At 34.7% G+C, this 16,223-nt stretch overlaps 1 protein-coding gene across 8 annotated transcripts in view; it reads left to right on the forward strand.

Annotated features, from left to right (window-relative positions):
- The first annotated feature begins 1,865 nt into the window (after positions 1–1,865).
- NLGN1 (neuroligin 1) overlaps positions 1,866–16,223 on the forward strand; it is a 679,524-nt gene continuing 665,166 nt past the window's right edge. For 3 of the 8 annotated variants that reach the window (XM_053710144.1, XM_053710146.1, XM_053710147.1), the window contains exon 1: positions 1,866–2,358. In XM_053710144.1, coding sequence (XP_053566119.1) covers positions 1,866–2,358 — 493 coding nt within the window. Of the gene's footprint in view, positions 2,370–2,743; positions 2,804–16,223 lie in introns of all 8 variants that reach the window. The other 5 variants (XM_053710143.1, XM_053710145.1, XM_053710151.1 and 2 more) reach the window with 4 other exon arrangements.

Here is a 16,223-nt window from a genome sequence, read left to right on the forward strand (position 1 = left end):
ATGAATAATGTCTACTCAAATATTAAGTCATTTGATATAGGGGCGGAAAGCAGGTGCAATGGCACCAGTGCCCAAGTGCTAGGGGGGCACATAGCAGCCAGTCGATTTATAGGTGTGTGTAGACTGTGTACTTTTATTAGCGCAGGTTGCAGGTCCAACTATCTATACTCAAAATCATTATACAGAACGGCACGTATATTATTAGTATTGCTTGCTTTTGAGTTACCTTTTGGGGGGGGGGGCAAAATCATTTTGCACCAGGGCCCTCTGTTGAGTAGACCCTCTACTGATTAGATAGATGATAGATAGATAGATAGATAGATAGATTGTTAAATAACTTGCAAACTATTAAGAGGTAAATATAAAATATTAGGCTCCATGACTCCTGAAAACCAATCAATGGAAACGTTATTGTTTATATTTAAAGGGCATATTTGCCAACATTTGAAAACAAATTCCAGGGACACTTTGCAGCAGAACCACACCCATTTATTGTTTGCATAGCTCCACTCACTTGAATCCATCGCAAAACAAGCACATAAAACACAGGTAGTATTTTGCCATACTGATTGCTTAAAGAGATTGGAAAGTCACAATTAATATTTCATGATTCAGATAGAGCATGCCATTTTTAAATGCATGTGTATTATCAAATGTACTTTGTTCTCTTGGGTGCTTATGTGTTTAAACCCTTTGCAGAGGTTAATCAGTTGGTTATATGCAAACTTTAGCGAAATAATACAATTGCTAGGGCTGCAAAAACTAATTGGTAAGATTGGTCATAAAAATAGTTTTGTGTGATTAGTTGGTCAGTTGCACAGCTGCTTCACTCCAATGCCTGCACATCGTATTGTGCAAAAAATGGTATTTATTAATTTTTTTCAATCCCATTATTCGACTGATTATTATTCGATTAATCAAATAGAAAAAAGATGAAAAATAATAAATACCATTTTTTTGCACATAGTTTTTTTTATAGAGTTTATAAAAAAAGTTCATATACATTATTTGGCATGTTACTAGTATTTTTACCAAAACTCATGTATTTACATAATAGAGAATCTGTGCAAAATATTTGTGTGTGATGCAAATGGGGATATTTTTCTCACATACATTATCCATATGTTAACTTTTCGATGAATCTCTATCATGCAAAGAACTCAACATTTCTTATCATATTTATCATAATTGTTTTAATTTGGTAAAACATTTGTTTTTAATTCTCTTACATGTAATTAAATTCCTATACCACAAAAAAAATGTATTATGTAAAAGTATTTTCTTATAATCTTGACATTCAATTCACTTATACATTTTTGATGTGAACTCTGTAAACTTATTATCAATTTATAATGTTTAAGTCCATTAAAAAAAGAAATGCAGCGTAAGTTTGTTCCACACTAACAAAATGGCCATTCAGTCAACTGTAAAATTAATTAAAGCTGTTTTACTTTACCATAATTGGGAAATAGAAAATATGAACAAACGCAGTAACTTGCACAGCATGTAATTATTACCGTCCATATAATATTTTCATATTAATGATTTATTATCATTTTCTCCAGGAAACAGACCTGCGGCTAACTGGATTTGATTTACAAAAGTGAAATCCGCAGTAAATGGGAGCCCTTCGCATATTGCTACTATGGAAAACGGTATTGTCAATAGAATGTTGTCTGATAAATAACAGTGAGTGAAGATGCTGTGTGTGTGAAATCAATGCAAGATACTTGCCGCTTGAAAAGCCTTTTGAGATTTTTCTGGCAGGATCACATTTAACAAACCTGATACATTTCCTTCGATTGGCCTGTGGTACACAAGTGGATACAAATAAAATTGCTTTCTTTAACAACTAATGTGGGACTATGGCATTTTCAATGTTCATGCAACTGAACTGTTTATGGAAACTCACCAGATTGCGCTTCTTACCCATGGGATTTGATGCCGCTATTTCACTGTGTTTATTTGGATGTTTACTTAATTTTACAACTATCTCCTCACAAAAATTGGATGATATTGACCCAATAGTTTCAACAACATATGGCAAAGTGCGAGGAATTAAGAAAGAACTTAATAATGAGATATTAGGACCTGTTATTCAATTCCTTGGTGTACCTTATGCAGCATCCCCTGTAGGGGAACGCAGGTTTCAACCTCCTGAACCTCCAACAACATGGGGAGATATCAAAAATGCCACACAGTTTGCTCCAGTTTGTCCTCAAAATATAGTGGGTGGCAGGTTGCCTGAAGTTATGCTTCCAGTTTGGTTTACTAATAACTTGGATGTAGTTTCTTCCTATGTGCAAGACCAGAATGAAGACTGTCTCTATCTAAACATATATGTTCCAACAGAGGATGGTGAGTTACTAGTGGGAACTACAGGCAAAATTATTTTGGTTTTTCTTTACTCTAACCATATTAATTCTATGTTTAGGTTGCATGCATGGCTAGCTGTTGGCATGCTGGCTTTTGATGTGCATGATGCTTTTCTGTACTTGTATTTGTTTCTGTATTCATATTTAACTTCATGCCCTTCTAAGACGCAAGTATTACAATGGACGGTAAATCATTTTCCTACCTGTTCATTGTTGATACAGTGCATTTTTGTCCATTTGCATGTGCAGGTGTAAAACTATTGGAAGCGTAAGAAAAAAGAGATGTCAAGTTAGGCAGTGGTGTTGCATGCTCCGACAATCTATCATGGAGCTACATGTTATTTTTTAGTCTTCTATTCATTTTTCAGTAAAAAGAATATCCAAGGAATGTGTCCGGAAACCCGGCAAGAAAATATGTAGAAAAGGAGGTATGTATAAAAGATACAGACAAAAAATGGATAACATACACACAGGGAGAACAGGACCTGCTGAATAGCCTAGGGATCTATTTCCGAGCATGGATTGATTGATTCCAGCTGTTGTTGAGTATAATTGAAATGGCTTAATTGAAACAGTGCAGAATTGATATATGTTTGCAAGATATACTGTTAAACAATAATAACTGTGATATTTGATTATAAGGGGCATATTTCTTAAAGTTTGAGCGGGCATGATCATCCGTACATGTCCGCCGTACATAGATAAATGCCGACAGCATACGATGTCAGCATTTATCATTGCACAAGCAGTTCACCATAACTGCTTGTGCAATACCGCCCCCTGCAGATTTGCGGCCAATCGGCCGCTAGCACGGGGTGTCAATCCGATTGTATTCAATCGGGTTGATTTCTGTCTGCCGCCTCCGAGCATGCGGACAAGTTATGGAGAAGCGGTCTTTAGACTACTGCTTCATAACTTCTGTTTCTATTCGGAGCTTGATAATTCGGCCCCTTAGTCTGAAGCTAATGCATAGAGAGAGGAATAGGAATATTGTCTAGTTAAAATGGTGAACCCTTTTTAATTATTAAACAACCATTTTCAATTATTAAACATATTGTTTACTATTAAGGGGTAGAATTATTAAAACATTGTCATTCTTAAAGGCATATTCCAGCAGACTATCTGGGGATATATAGCTTCAAAACTCTTTGTAAAATACTTTTACAATATATTTCATTTGCATGAGGTGCTGATCTCAAATATTCTAGACTTCTGATTAGTATTTGTGCCCCAATCAGAAACTTATAATGTAACAAGATTGACACCTCATGTGCACATCCATGCCAGTATATTGCAAACATGTAGAGCAGTCTACTCAGGAGCGTTAATGAAGATCAGTTTGGGGAAAGAAATAGAAATATTTGTAATATATTCTCTTTATCACCTAAACATATCTAGACATGTTCCTAGAAACAAATGATATGGTTTCTATTTTTTTTAGAGATTGAATAAAGGGTTTATGTATTTTCCTGATCATTTTACATGCAGAAGAAAAGTGCAGTGAAATATATTGATATATCCATTGAGGTAAAATATGTTCTCATTCTTTGATTTTTTTCTGAGCTGAGATAATTTCATTCAGGGATAAAGTAGAAGAAGGTATAGATTTTCCAATTCATTATAGGATTTTTTTATACATAAGTAGAGAACATTGGACATCTAATAGTGTTACTTTAAGTTAATGATGACTGAAATGTCTCTTAGTTGTTAAATATTGGTCGGTCAGTGTTAAACTCATTACTTTTTCATAAATGAGATTTTGTTTTACAATTTCAGATGAAGTTAGCTACACTGAATGATTCAATCAGTCTGATAACTCATGTAGTACAAAGTGACATGTCAGGTGGTCCCTAAGCTTTGAGGGCTGCCCTTTGCTTTTTTGTTTCATTTTAATTTGGCCTGTTCATGTCTTAGACATATGCTATTCATATTATATCGATGAGCACTTTTGTTTAATACTAACAGGGCACAGAGAATATATCACTTACAGGCAATGTGAAAATTACGTTAAAGGGACATTAAAGATATTTTATTTCTTTATGTATCGGAAATTATTCATTAACTTGCAAAAGATCTGAATACAAAACATGTTTTAAAAGCATTTAAAACAAATATTTTGTTAGAAAAATGTGCTCTTTTTTTCTGAGATGCACCACTTGAAAAGTCTGTTGAGAGTTCTTTATCATATTTCCATTGCTGTGTCCAGTTAGAGACGGCTAATGACTGTGCAGCACAGAGAGTTGTTAGGTTTCTGTATTCTATAGAATGTATTCCAGCCTGGGAGAGATTTGAAAACACTACCATTTTCAAAGAGTCACCTATTTGTCAAATATCATTATCCTACAGATATATACATTTAAAACTCGCTTGTTACATGAAAAAAATAAAAAAATATTTGTTTATGTACAGAAATTGTGACATGAATATTCTTAAAGCAACATGACTTTTTGTCCCTTGTCAACTATAAAGGAGAATGTTTAAAATATATTACGTTATAAAAAAACAGTTTCTTCAGGGCGGCATACTGGGCAATTGTGAAGACCAAAGACTACTGTTACTGAATAGTGTGCAATGCAGTAGTTCTTATTATGCAGTACATCAGCTATTTGCAATTAGCAGCAGAGTCTTTTCCAAGGGCTTGGTTTTAGAAATGTGTGAATAAAGATGCATGACTCCCACATACCCTGTACAACTTTTATTGCTATTCATCATTATAAAATCCCTTCTTGTTAACATATGTTGGCAAAGTAAATTGGGTTTGTAGTGTGGCAAACATTCCTATTTGTAAATATAAGTTAAATGTGTGTCACAATTTGACACTCTAGTTGCTTCAGTGATTTATCTCATGCCCATAAAAGAACAATAAACATTATGTATTTAGATCTCTGTTTTGTACAGTGACATTGTTTAATATATTGTATATTACTAAAGGAACATAAATTTGCAATAGGTAAAATCATTTTCTTTTTGCGCTGTTGCTTGCCTGCAAAGGGGTTAAACAGATAAAGTCAGCTTATGGGGGGTAATGCACTGCCCATCCACCAATCATGAGTAGCATACCTGCATAGCCTATAACTCTTCCAGTATTAATCTTAGGAAAATGTGTTGCAACTTTCCATTTTCAGAGGTAAAGGGAAAAATAGGTAAAGGGAAAAATATTCTAACATATGAAAGCATTTATTTTTTTGCTGTTTTAATTCCTTTTAAACTACTTTCTCTTGAAATTACATTATAAAATTAAGATCTTCTATACTCATAGGCTTCTCTGAGGGAGACACTTCCCACCCTTCATATGGCAGCCCCACATGTGCCCTTCCATCTGTGATGTCACTCTTTCATAGAGGCATAAGCTCTAGTCACTTTGCCTCCCTTCTGCTTTGCTTAGCTTGGCAGCCCAAGGGTTAATTGTACTTGCATCCTCAGTAGTATCTCTAGGTAATCACTGTGTTCAAAGTATTAGGTTAATAGGTCATGTGGGATAGGATGTCCCATGTTTACTACTTTGTGTGAGGTGCCAAAGAGGATAATTTACTGCTCTTTAGGGACAGTGCATTTTCAGACTATAGAATGGCCATTGAAGCAAATGGTGTTGAAGTGATTCTGTAGTTTTGAGCAATTAATATCAGCCTTATCTGTTTAAAACAAGTTTGCAAATTGTGAAGAGGGCTACTGTGCTTTGATGTACAGGTTGATATATGTGTGTTTTCTTACTGTGAATGATGGTCATCTAAATCTATTATTTTTTTGGAAATCACAAGGATGAGTTCATTGAAATTGTTCTTTTATAATTTTTTTGATAGAACTTAGGATGTGTTATTGATTTTTTTATCAAACCTTATCTATTTTTCTCTCTCTCTCTCTCTCTCTTTGCTCTCTTCTCTCCTTGTCTCTCTGCTCTTTCTCACTCCCTCTCTCTATTTTGTCTCTCTTTCTATTCTCTCTCCTCTCTCTAATTATTATTTATTTTGCAGCCTTCTTTTTTGTTTGAGTATTCTAAATTGTACCTTCTGCCAAAGAAGACAATCCAGACGAAATACAGTTAAATGGTCAGTACAAGAAGGAGCAATTTGTAATAAGTATTTGCTTCCACTAGCTAAAGAACGGAACACTGTAATTTTAAAATGTGTCAGGATATGCACTCTTTGAGAGTAAACTGTGGTTAATGGAATGAAAAAATTTGGTGTCACGCAAAGTCATTTAAAATATTTTCTGCTTTCATCTGCAACAAGTGTAGAAATTGGTAATGAAGTTTCCTGCATTTGACACAGATCGTTAGCTAGGAAAGTTATCTTCAGACCTGGTTGATTTTCTTTGATTCCAAGTTAAAAAGGAGCAACACTAAATATTTAAAGAATCATATTTTTAATGGATTTAATACAACCTTTCCTAATTCTTTGTAATTCAGAGTATCCGAGGGAAACATTATGTGTAAAATACCATAGCCCTTTTCTAATGCAGGCATATATTAGGCATTTTATATGAGGCTGTTTATTTTCTTCCATACCTGGGAAGTTTTAAGTCAGATCTTTTTTTTTCATATATTACCCATAATCCTTTGCTGAATTGGAAACAGTTTTTCCAGAGGTTAGCTGGGAAAAACAAGCCTACTGACTTGCTTAGATTTGTTAAATGAACTACAGAATATACATAATATATATATATATATATATATATATATATATATATATATATATATATATATATATATATACATATATACATAGTATATATATATATATATATATATATATACATAAACATGTACACACATATATACACATATGTTTTTTTTTTTTTTTTAAATATATATATATATATATATATACGATAATATAGCACACAGAAAAAGTCCAGCACTCACTTACAAGCTCACAACTAAGATAAAAAGTAACAATGGAAGAGTTAGTTACCGCATCTGGCCAAATGGGACAAGCCCAGGTACCACGTCAAGGTCTCTTCCAAAACCTGGATCCCTAAACAGCCACACAATGCAGGCTCACAGTCAAACAAACTGGGAAAAAATGAAGGGTGCGCAGACTTATGTAATCTCCCCAGACATATACAAAACACGAAAGGGGACGGCACTCTCAGGCCAGACCGGGTACACATCCCATGACCCTGCAACATGCACAGCCCTGGGTGCAAAAATAGCACTCTAAGGAAGCTGCACCGTTCACAGAGCCACAGGCAGTTAACCCCAGACAGGTCTGGGTGCACTTCCCAAATGGGTAAATTACAAAAAAAATATACGATAATATAGCACACAGAAAGAGTCCAGCACTCACTTACAAGCTCACAACTAAGATAAAAAGTAACAATGGAAGAGTTAGTTACAGCATCTGGCCAAATGGGACAAGCCCAGGTACCACGTCAAGGTCTTTTCCAAAACCTGGGTCCCTAAACAGCCACACAATGCAGGCTCACAGTCAAGCAAACTGGGAAAAAATGATGGGAGCGCGGGCTTATGTAATCTCCCCAGACATATACAAAACACGAAAGGGGACAGCACTCTCAGGCCGGACAGGGTACACATCCCATGACCCTGCAACATGCACAGCCCTGGGTGCAAAAATAGCACTCTCAGGAAGCTGCACCGTCCACAGAGCCACAGGCAGTTAACCCAAGACAGGTCTGGGTGCACGTCCCAAATGGGTAAATTACAAAAAATATATACGATAATATATATTATATATTATCGTATATATTTTTTTGTAATTTACCCATTTGAGATGTGCACCCAGACCTGTCTTGGGTTAACTGCCTGTGGCTCTGTGAACGGTGCAGCTTCCTGAGAGTGCTATTTTTGTACCCAGGGCTGTGCATGTTGCAGGGTCATGGGATGTGTACCCGGTCCGGCCTGAGAGTGCTGTCCCCTTTCGTGTTTTATATATATATATATATATATATGTATATATATATATATATATATATATATATATATATATATATATATATCTCAATATCAATTTACCCACATATACTTATTTAGAAACACACATATATTTTCTATATATATATATATATTTTATATATATATATATATATATATATATATTATATATATATTTATATATTATAACCCTTTACAAATGTTATTAATATTTATATGAATACTTTTTCTTTGATAGTGTTTTTAAGTGTAACTGTTTATTTTAATATTTTTATGTTTTGTTTGATGCAACATATTTTAACAGCCCTAACCCTATACGTGAGGTGTTCAGTGGAACTAACCTGTAGGGCGCAAATTTAAATTGTGATTGGATGTGTGTGTTTAGTTTCAACTTGTAATACTTGCACATGTTAAATCGGGTACAATTTTGCATTATCGTGCCCATGCTAATGATAGCACACCATTTGTAAACTAGCCCTATGTGTTTAAACCCATAATCAATGTCAAGCACCCATTGTGATCCTTTAACACTCTACACTGAGCCAGGCAGAGCAGGCAGGAACACATGCACCAATTGCCAGCAGCTTCCTTGTTCCAGTGTGCAGCTTTGAGTATGTGTCAAACCTCTGCAGAGAAAAGGGAATTATTAGAAATAAAATACTATAACTAAATAGAACATTTTATTTTGACACTGAAATCTCCCTTTCTGTCATGCATATGGAAAATATAGCCATTAAACATGCTAAAATATTCTATTTTCATGAGACAATGATTTGATAAGTGTTTTGTATGATATTTAAAACAGAAAAATGTGGGTTGCATGATACAAGAGTTCATGTTGACTGAAAAGGAAAAGATCAACTGCTGTATCATTGGAAAGAAGATAGATCGATACAGTAGATAGCTAGATAGATAGATAGATAGATAGATAGATAGATAGATAGATAGATAGATATACTGCATTTGTGTGTATAGAGAGAGAAATTATTTTTAAAACATATTTATTAAAATACCATCATTTAGACATTTACATGGATCATAGATTATAAAATAGTATACTCTATATTAGAAGGGTAATAGAAAAAAGTATGAAGAATATCCCTTTAAAACAAATCTATTCCAATACAGCATGTCATGCTCTCTACATAAGAGAGCATTAATATTTCTTGTCATCTGGAGACAAGCAACATTAGCACATAAAATGTTAACTATCCTTGGTATCAAGGGAACCCACGTTGTAAGCTTATTATGGTTCAATTCTTCCAATTCCAATTCTGTTAAAAAAAATCAATTAGGTGGGATTGCTGCTTAAATGAAAAATTGCTCTGGTGTATACAGGATCGATTCCTTCATGGGCATGTATATTAGACAGAATTTGGAAATAAGGAAAGCTTCTGTTGCTGCAGTAATATAGGACACTTTATTGACTGCATGTAACATACCACTATGTTCTCTCTGAATATTACTGTTAATAATTTGTTTCATTTATTAATTAGATATTCTGGTGCAAAAAAATTCATGGTCACATTCATGGTCTTTAGAGCATGTAGATTTTGCTAGACGTGCATTTTCAGGCTTTCTTCAGACTGCAGGAATTTTCAGCTTCATTTCACTTACAATTAGCAAAGCCCAAAAATGCCACAGTATGCAGCATTTGGGGTTTTTTGGCACCAGATTTGAGAAAAAGTGCAATATCTGTGCACATAAACTTATTTTTGAAAAATGTCTGGTGCCTAAAACTGACGAATGCTGCAGATCCCAACCATTTTCAGACTTTGTTTCAATGACATACTGAGGCCTGGAGTAATACACATGCCTAGTTTCTTCACTATTGATGCTGCAACTCTGTGTTTAAATCCCACAACAGGGTTAAACGTAAGGACACTGCAGCTGCTGATCTGAACACATCTGGTGATTGACAGGGTTGCCACTGCTGATTTACTCTCTGTCTCTTTCCTGCTTGGGACCAGCAGTTCTTTTGGACTCCTGATCTGACCTTAAAGGGACATTAAACACTAAATAAATCATTGCTTGGATGATGTATTTAGAGCCAAGATTAACCTAAGAATAATTTGTACATGTATTTGTAAAAAATATATTAGTTTAAATACTGAAAAAAATAAGGGTGTCCGTAAAGCAGTGGGAGCCACCAAAATTGTAACCTAGGCTACCTTCTCTGCTGAGGCCAATTAGGAATGGTTATAAGTGGCTTACTAGAGTAAGCAACCAATGACTGTGTGGAGTATAGCTGTGTCTGCACTTCCATGTTTAACATGAATTGGAAAGCCCAAAATATTCATAATTAAATTAAAGAAAAGGAGAATAAAATAGATAATGAAAGTATATTGCAAAGTTGTTTTACTACATGTAATTAATATATTTAGGTGTTTAATGTCCCTTTAAGCCTTTTTGCAGGAGTTAAACACATAAAGCCTGATGATCAAGAACTCAATGTCTAAGAGAGAAATCATGCAAAATATTTGGGGTCTTTTCTATATATATAACTTTAGCTTGAGTGTAATATAATTAAAAAAATACACTCAAGCTAAAATTTCCATTTCTTAAATTATATTAGTGACCTCATAGTACTGAAGAGACATCTTAAATAATCTCACCAGACCAGAGAGCTTTAGAGCATGAGGCTGATAGAGTTGCATTGTAGATTAGACCAGGGTTCTTCAAAAAAATATTCCCAAAACCCAGTGCCATGATACCACTTTTGTGACCCTATTTTTATGCTTGGGGGCATATTTATCAATGTGCGAGCGGACATGATACGAAGTAGTGTATCATGTTCGCCGCACATCAATAAATGCCGACAGCATACGCTGTTGGCATTTATCATTGCACCAGCAGTTCTTGTGAACTGCTGGTGATATGCCGCCCCCTGCAGATTTGCGGCCAATCGGACGCCAGCAGTGGTTGTCAATCAACCCCTGCTAGCAGCCGCAAATCTGCAGGGGGCGGCATTGCACCAGCAGTTCACAAGAACTGCTGGTGCAATGATAAATGCCGACAGCGTATGCATTTATCGATGTGCAGCGTACATGATACTCTACATCAGGGGTGTCAAACTGGCGGCCCGCGGGCCTCATGCGGCCCTTAACCTAATTTTGTGTGGCCCACACCACCTCCATGAAAAATAATAATTATAATATGCTAATTACTTAAAGAGCGAGTGCACTTACTGTTAGGGATGTGCATACATTAAAACCCCTCAGTCTTTAACGAGTAATATTGTTATTAAAAAGTAAAAGGCAAATACAAACACATATAAGTTCATAATGATTTATTTGACACATTTATATAGGTGTTCTTTACTATGGCAGCACTAATTTCACGCATCATTTTTGTCTATTCCTTTCCATAATTTTCTCTTTAACTAAAATCTGATTTTTTGATAAATATATATTTTATATGTATTTATTTTATATTATATACAACAGGTATATGTCTATCACTATTTAAACAGTTGGTCCTATGCCGACAGCACTGTGATCCACCATTTATAATGCAGAAGAAATGTTATACTATGCACATGCGTATGCTAAACTGTGAGTGTGCCCGGAACAGGGCTGCTATAGAAAAAATAGCACAGACTCTGTGGGAGAGCAACCCGATAGTGTGTGTGCGTCACCTTCTTAAAAGCATTAGAGTGCTTTTTATCAAGCTAGAGTAAGTTAATTAGGAGTTACAGAACACAATCTTTTTAAGTGTATACAGTTATAGCAAATGCCACTGCTTTGTTTAGCAATCACAAGATATATAGGTAGTGTACGGCCCACGTGAGTTGTACTTGTATGGAAAATGGCCCGCGACTCAAATGAGTTTGACACCCCTGCTCTACATTGTATCATGTCCGCTTGTACATTAATAAATTGACCCCATACTCTCATACAGCACACAAAAACACCACATACACTCTTATATAACACACACTCTCCTACAACACACACAAGTCGCATACCAGTAAACATGTTGTGATCCAGTGAAGGGCCCCAACCTGTGGTTTGAAGAACCCTGGATTAGAGCATGCAATGCATTAAAATATTGCTTTAACATTTTTTAAAAAAAAAAAAGATTGTCTTGTATTACATAATCGTATATACATTTTTTTTAATATTGGTCAAAATGTTTCCATTTAATTAACTCTGTAAGAAATATTATTATTTTAGACTACACTGTAATAAGAATTCTGGTCTGGTTTGTGTCTACTTTAAACAGATAGTGAAACAAAATTACTTTTTATCTTTTAGCACAGTTTTTATTACAGTATGATTATGTTAAAGGGATAGTGTTATATAAAACTGGATTCCTCTTAATGGGCTTTTAATGATTTGTTATGCCAGTTGAAGAGTATAACATTAATGGGAAATTGTTCCTTTATATACTGTATATATATATATTTTTAATATGAACTACCTGGTTTTGCTCTTTGAAACCACAACCCATTAAATGGGTTGAGTTTGCAAGGAGATCAGTTCTTACTTTATCACTTTTTACACACACACACACACACACACACAAAGCCTCCTTATGTAACCTCTGTTTTTATACTTAGAGAGAACAATTGAAAATGAAATTTGATTATTTATTTCTACTACCCCCACTGGTAGTGTAATGTCTTCTAGATATGTTTACACAGCTTTTCCATAGCAAATACTTAAGTATCAAAATGTTCAGTATACTGTAGGTAGGGGTTTAACAGGAAAAAAACAGCTATGTCAAATGACAAAGTAATGCTAAAGAAGTTATTTGTAAAGAAGTTATTTGTAATCAATTTAATATACTCCAGCAGGCAAAATAGAACATCGGGAACACAATAAAGAGACACTTTTACAGTACAGTACAGTAGGTGAAGTCTCTCTAAATCAGTAAACATATATAAACTGTTAAATTAATATTAAAGTCACCTTATTTTATTTTTTTAATATGCATAATATGTATCAGCAATTAAACATGGAATCCCAAAGATCTACATTAAAAACGGATGTTTTAAACAATTAAAGGGACAGTTAAGACTGATTTTGTAATATACATTTTTATTATTAAACATATTAAAACAGATTTGCAATATACGTTAATTATTAATTTATTTTGCTCCCTTTCCTGGGATTTATTTCTGAAACAAATAATAAAAAAAGAAAAGATTTTAATTGTGAACATGAAGTGTTTTACAAACATAAGCATGCCACATATCTAGTTGTTGGTTAAACTCCTTATACATTTAGTATTCAAGAGAATATCGAGTTTATTTTACAAAAGTCTAAACTGACAAAATTAGCAGAACTTATGTTTAAAGGTATATACACAAAGACAGTTTGAATTCAATAAAAACTTACTAAATAAATAATATGCATATGCAAATAAGCATAGAAGCAAATAATATAGTAATGTTTCTATCCAATCTAAATCTGAGTTGGGATGCACAATAATAAAGAAACATTGGAACACAATCATAAAATTAAAATTGGTTTATTTATGGAACAAAACAAGCATACTGAATATATCAAAGAAACAAACCAAAATAAATGTTTACTTTATAATTAAAGTACATGTTATATACCCATTATATGACAATAGGACAGTAGCTCAGCCATCGTTTATCAAAATGCAGACTTATAAAAAGACTTATACTGCCAGTTTCATCTTAACATATGAGTTAAAAGGACAGTAAAGTCAAAATTAAACTTTCATTATTCAGATACAGCATGTAAGTTTTTAAAAAAAAAAAAAAAATTGATTTTTTTGTCGAAAACTTAGGAGCTGGCCCATTCCTGGCCCAGCACCCTGGATAGCGCTTGCTGACTGGTGGCTACATTTAGCCACCAATCAGCAAGCGCCACACAGGCACTGAACCCAAAATGGGCAGGCTCCAAAGCTTTCATTCCTGCTAAAGATACCAAGAAAATGAAGAAAATTTATAAAAGGAGTAAATTAGAAAGTTGCTTAAAACTGCATGCTGCGCGCGCAGCAGCACATCAAGGCTGAGTCCGATTCCAGCCACAAACACGGGACCGCGCTCCCAGCAAACCACACAGGGCGCACAGTGAGGCCCCGAATGGCCGAAGAACCACCAGCCAAATCACAGAATACGAAATCTGTGACAGAGGCTGAACCAAAGTAGCCCCACAAAAACCGTCCCCTATTGAACCTGAATTAGATCTGAAACAAAACAAGCACATTGATATGCTTAACATCACTAGAGGCTCCAATACACCAAAAGCTAGCGAGGTGAATTCACCATCACCTTAAAATTGCATGCACTATCTGAATCATGAAAGAAAAAAATTGTGTTTTGTGTCTCTTTAACTATGGTTAAAGTCCTGCTCCCGTGTAAGCAAGTTTTCCTGTAGAGAACAAAATATCTCTAGGAACCATATTAAGATGTGTATCAGTGCTAACAGAAAATAGTTACATAGAATCATCCTGAATTTGAGAACCCTCCAAAACCCTCTATAAAGGACATTACATGTGCATAACAGAGAAATAAAAGTATAAAACCCATTATTTAGAAGAATCAGCTCTACAATTTATTAGTTCGCCAATTGCAATTACAGCATGTCATTTTAAATAACTTTCCAATTTACTTCTATTATCAAATTTGTTTTCTTCTATTTATATCTTTTGTTAAAGAGTAAATCTAGGTCAGCTCCAAGAAGTACTAAAGACACATGCACCATACCTATATTTGCTTTTCAACAAAGAATACAAAGAAAACAAGCACATTTAATAAAGGATGTAAAATGAAAAGTTGTTTAAAATTGCATATTCTATCTAAACCATAAAAGTAAAATTTTTACTTTATGGTCCTTTAAGTGCAGTGGACTTTAAAGGGAATGTGAAAGTCAAAATTAATCTTCCATGATTCAGTCTGAGCATTTATTAAAAGTACTTTGTTGTCATCATTTTTTTAAGAGCATACCTAGGTAGGCTCAGGAGTGTGTGGCCACCATTAGTGGGAGGGGGGGGTTAGAGAGCTATATGGGGGTGGTAAGGAGGATCAGTACATTGAATAAAAATATATAAAAAAAATAATAATAATTAAAAAACAAAATACCTAAGCTGCATACTGGCAGACTGTCTGCCAGGACCCATTACCTAACATGGTTGGATTGAGTCTGGACAGGGGTGGAAGAGAGCTGTTTGGGAGGGATCAGTTGGTGGGAGGGTAATCTCTACACTAGAGCTAAAAATAAATGTACAAGCTACCAGATTAACCCCTTCAATAGAAGTATGGTGCCCAACTGCAATTAACAACATTTTAATTACCAAAAACTAATGGCAAAGCCATGTATGCCTGCTATTTATGAACAAAGGAGATCCAAGAGAACATTTTACCATCATATGTGTCATGATTGCACAAGTAGTTTGTAAATAATTTCACTGAGAAACCAAAGGTTTGTGAAAAAGTTTATGATTTTAAAATGTATTTAAAATAAGAGTCTGAATACATTACTTAGAAGTGGGTTATACTGACAAGTTCAGTCAATCTGAAGGACTACAGATGTGAACTACTACGGCACTCACTGCCTCTCATTCTCTGTAACGCACAGCATGGATGAGAGGCAGTGAGTGCCGGGTATGAACAGCTGCTAGAGAGCTGAAATTGCAGGAGCGCGCAGGGACGAGACTAGAGAAGGATCCTGTACTAGCGCAAGCTTTAGGGAGACGTCAGAGAAGGAGGGGTCAGGCGGCCATTTCCAAACTGCCAGATGAGATCTAGTAAGTTTATTTTCTGCAAAAGTTTATTTAGATGAAACCTTGGCTACAGTTTACTGTAAAGATAGTTATTTAACTAATCTAAATAAGTTACATTAATTTTTGGGTTGACTGTCCCTTTAATACACCTTTTAAAGTGAATGTAAATTTTGATGCTTTTTAATCGAATTTTTAAAAAACAGGCACACTTTAATTCATCAAAATTTACATTTCACCTGCGTGTGGCCTGATTTTGG

Source organism: Bombina bombina, chromosome 4, assembly GCF_027579735.1.
Source record: "Bombina bombina isolate aBomBom1 chromosome 4, aBomBom1.pri, whole genome shotgun sequence".
Classification (NCBI taxonomy): Eukaryota; Metazoa; Chordata; class Amphibia; order Anura; family Bombinatoridae; genus Bombina; species Bombina bombina.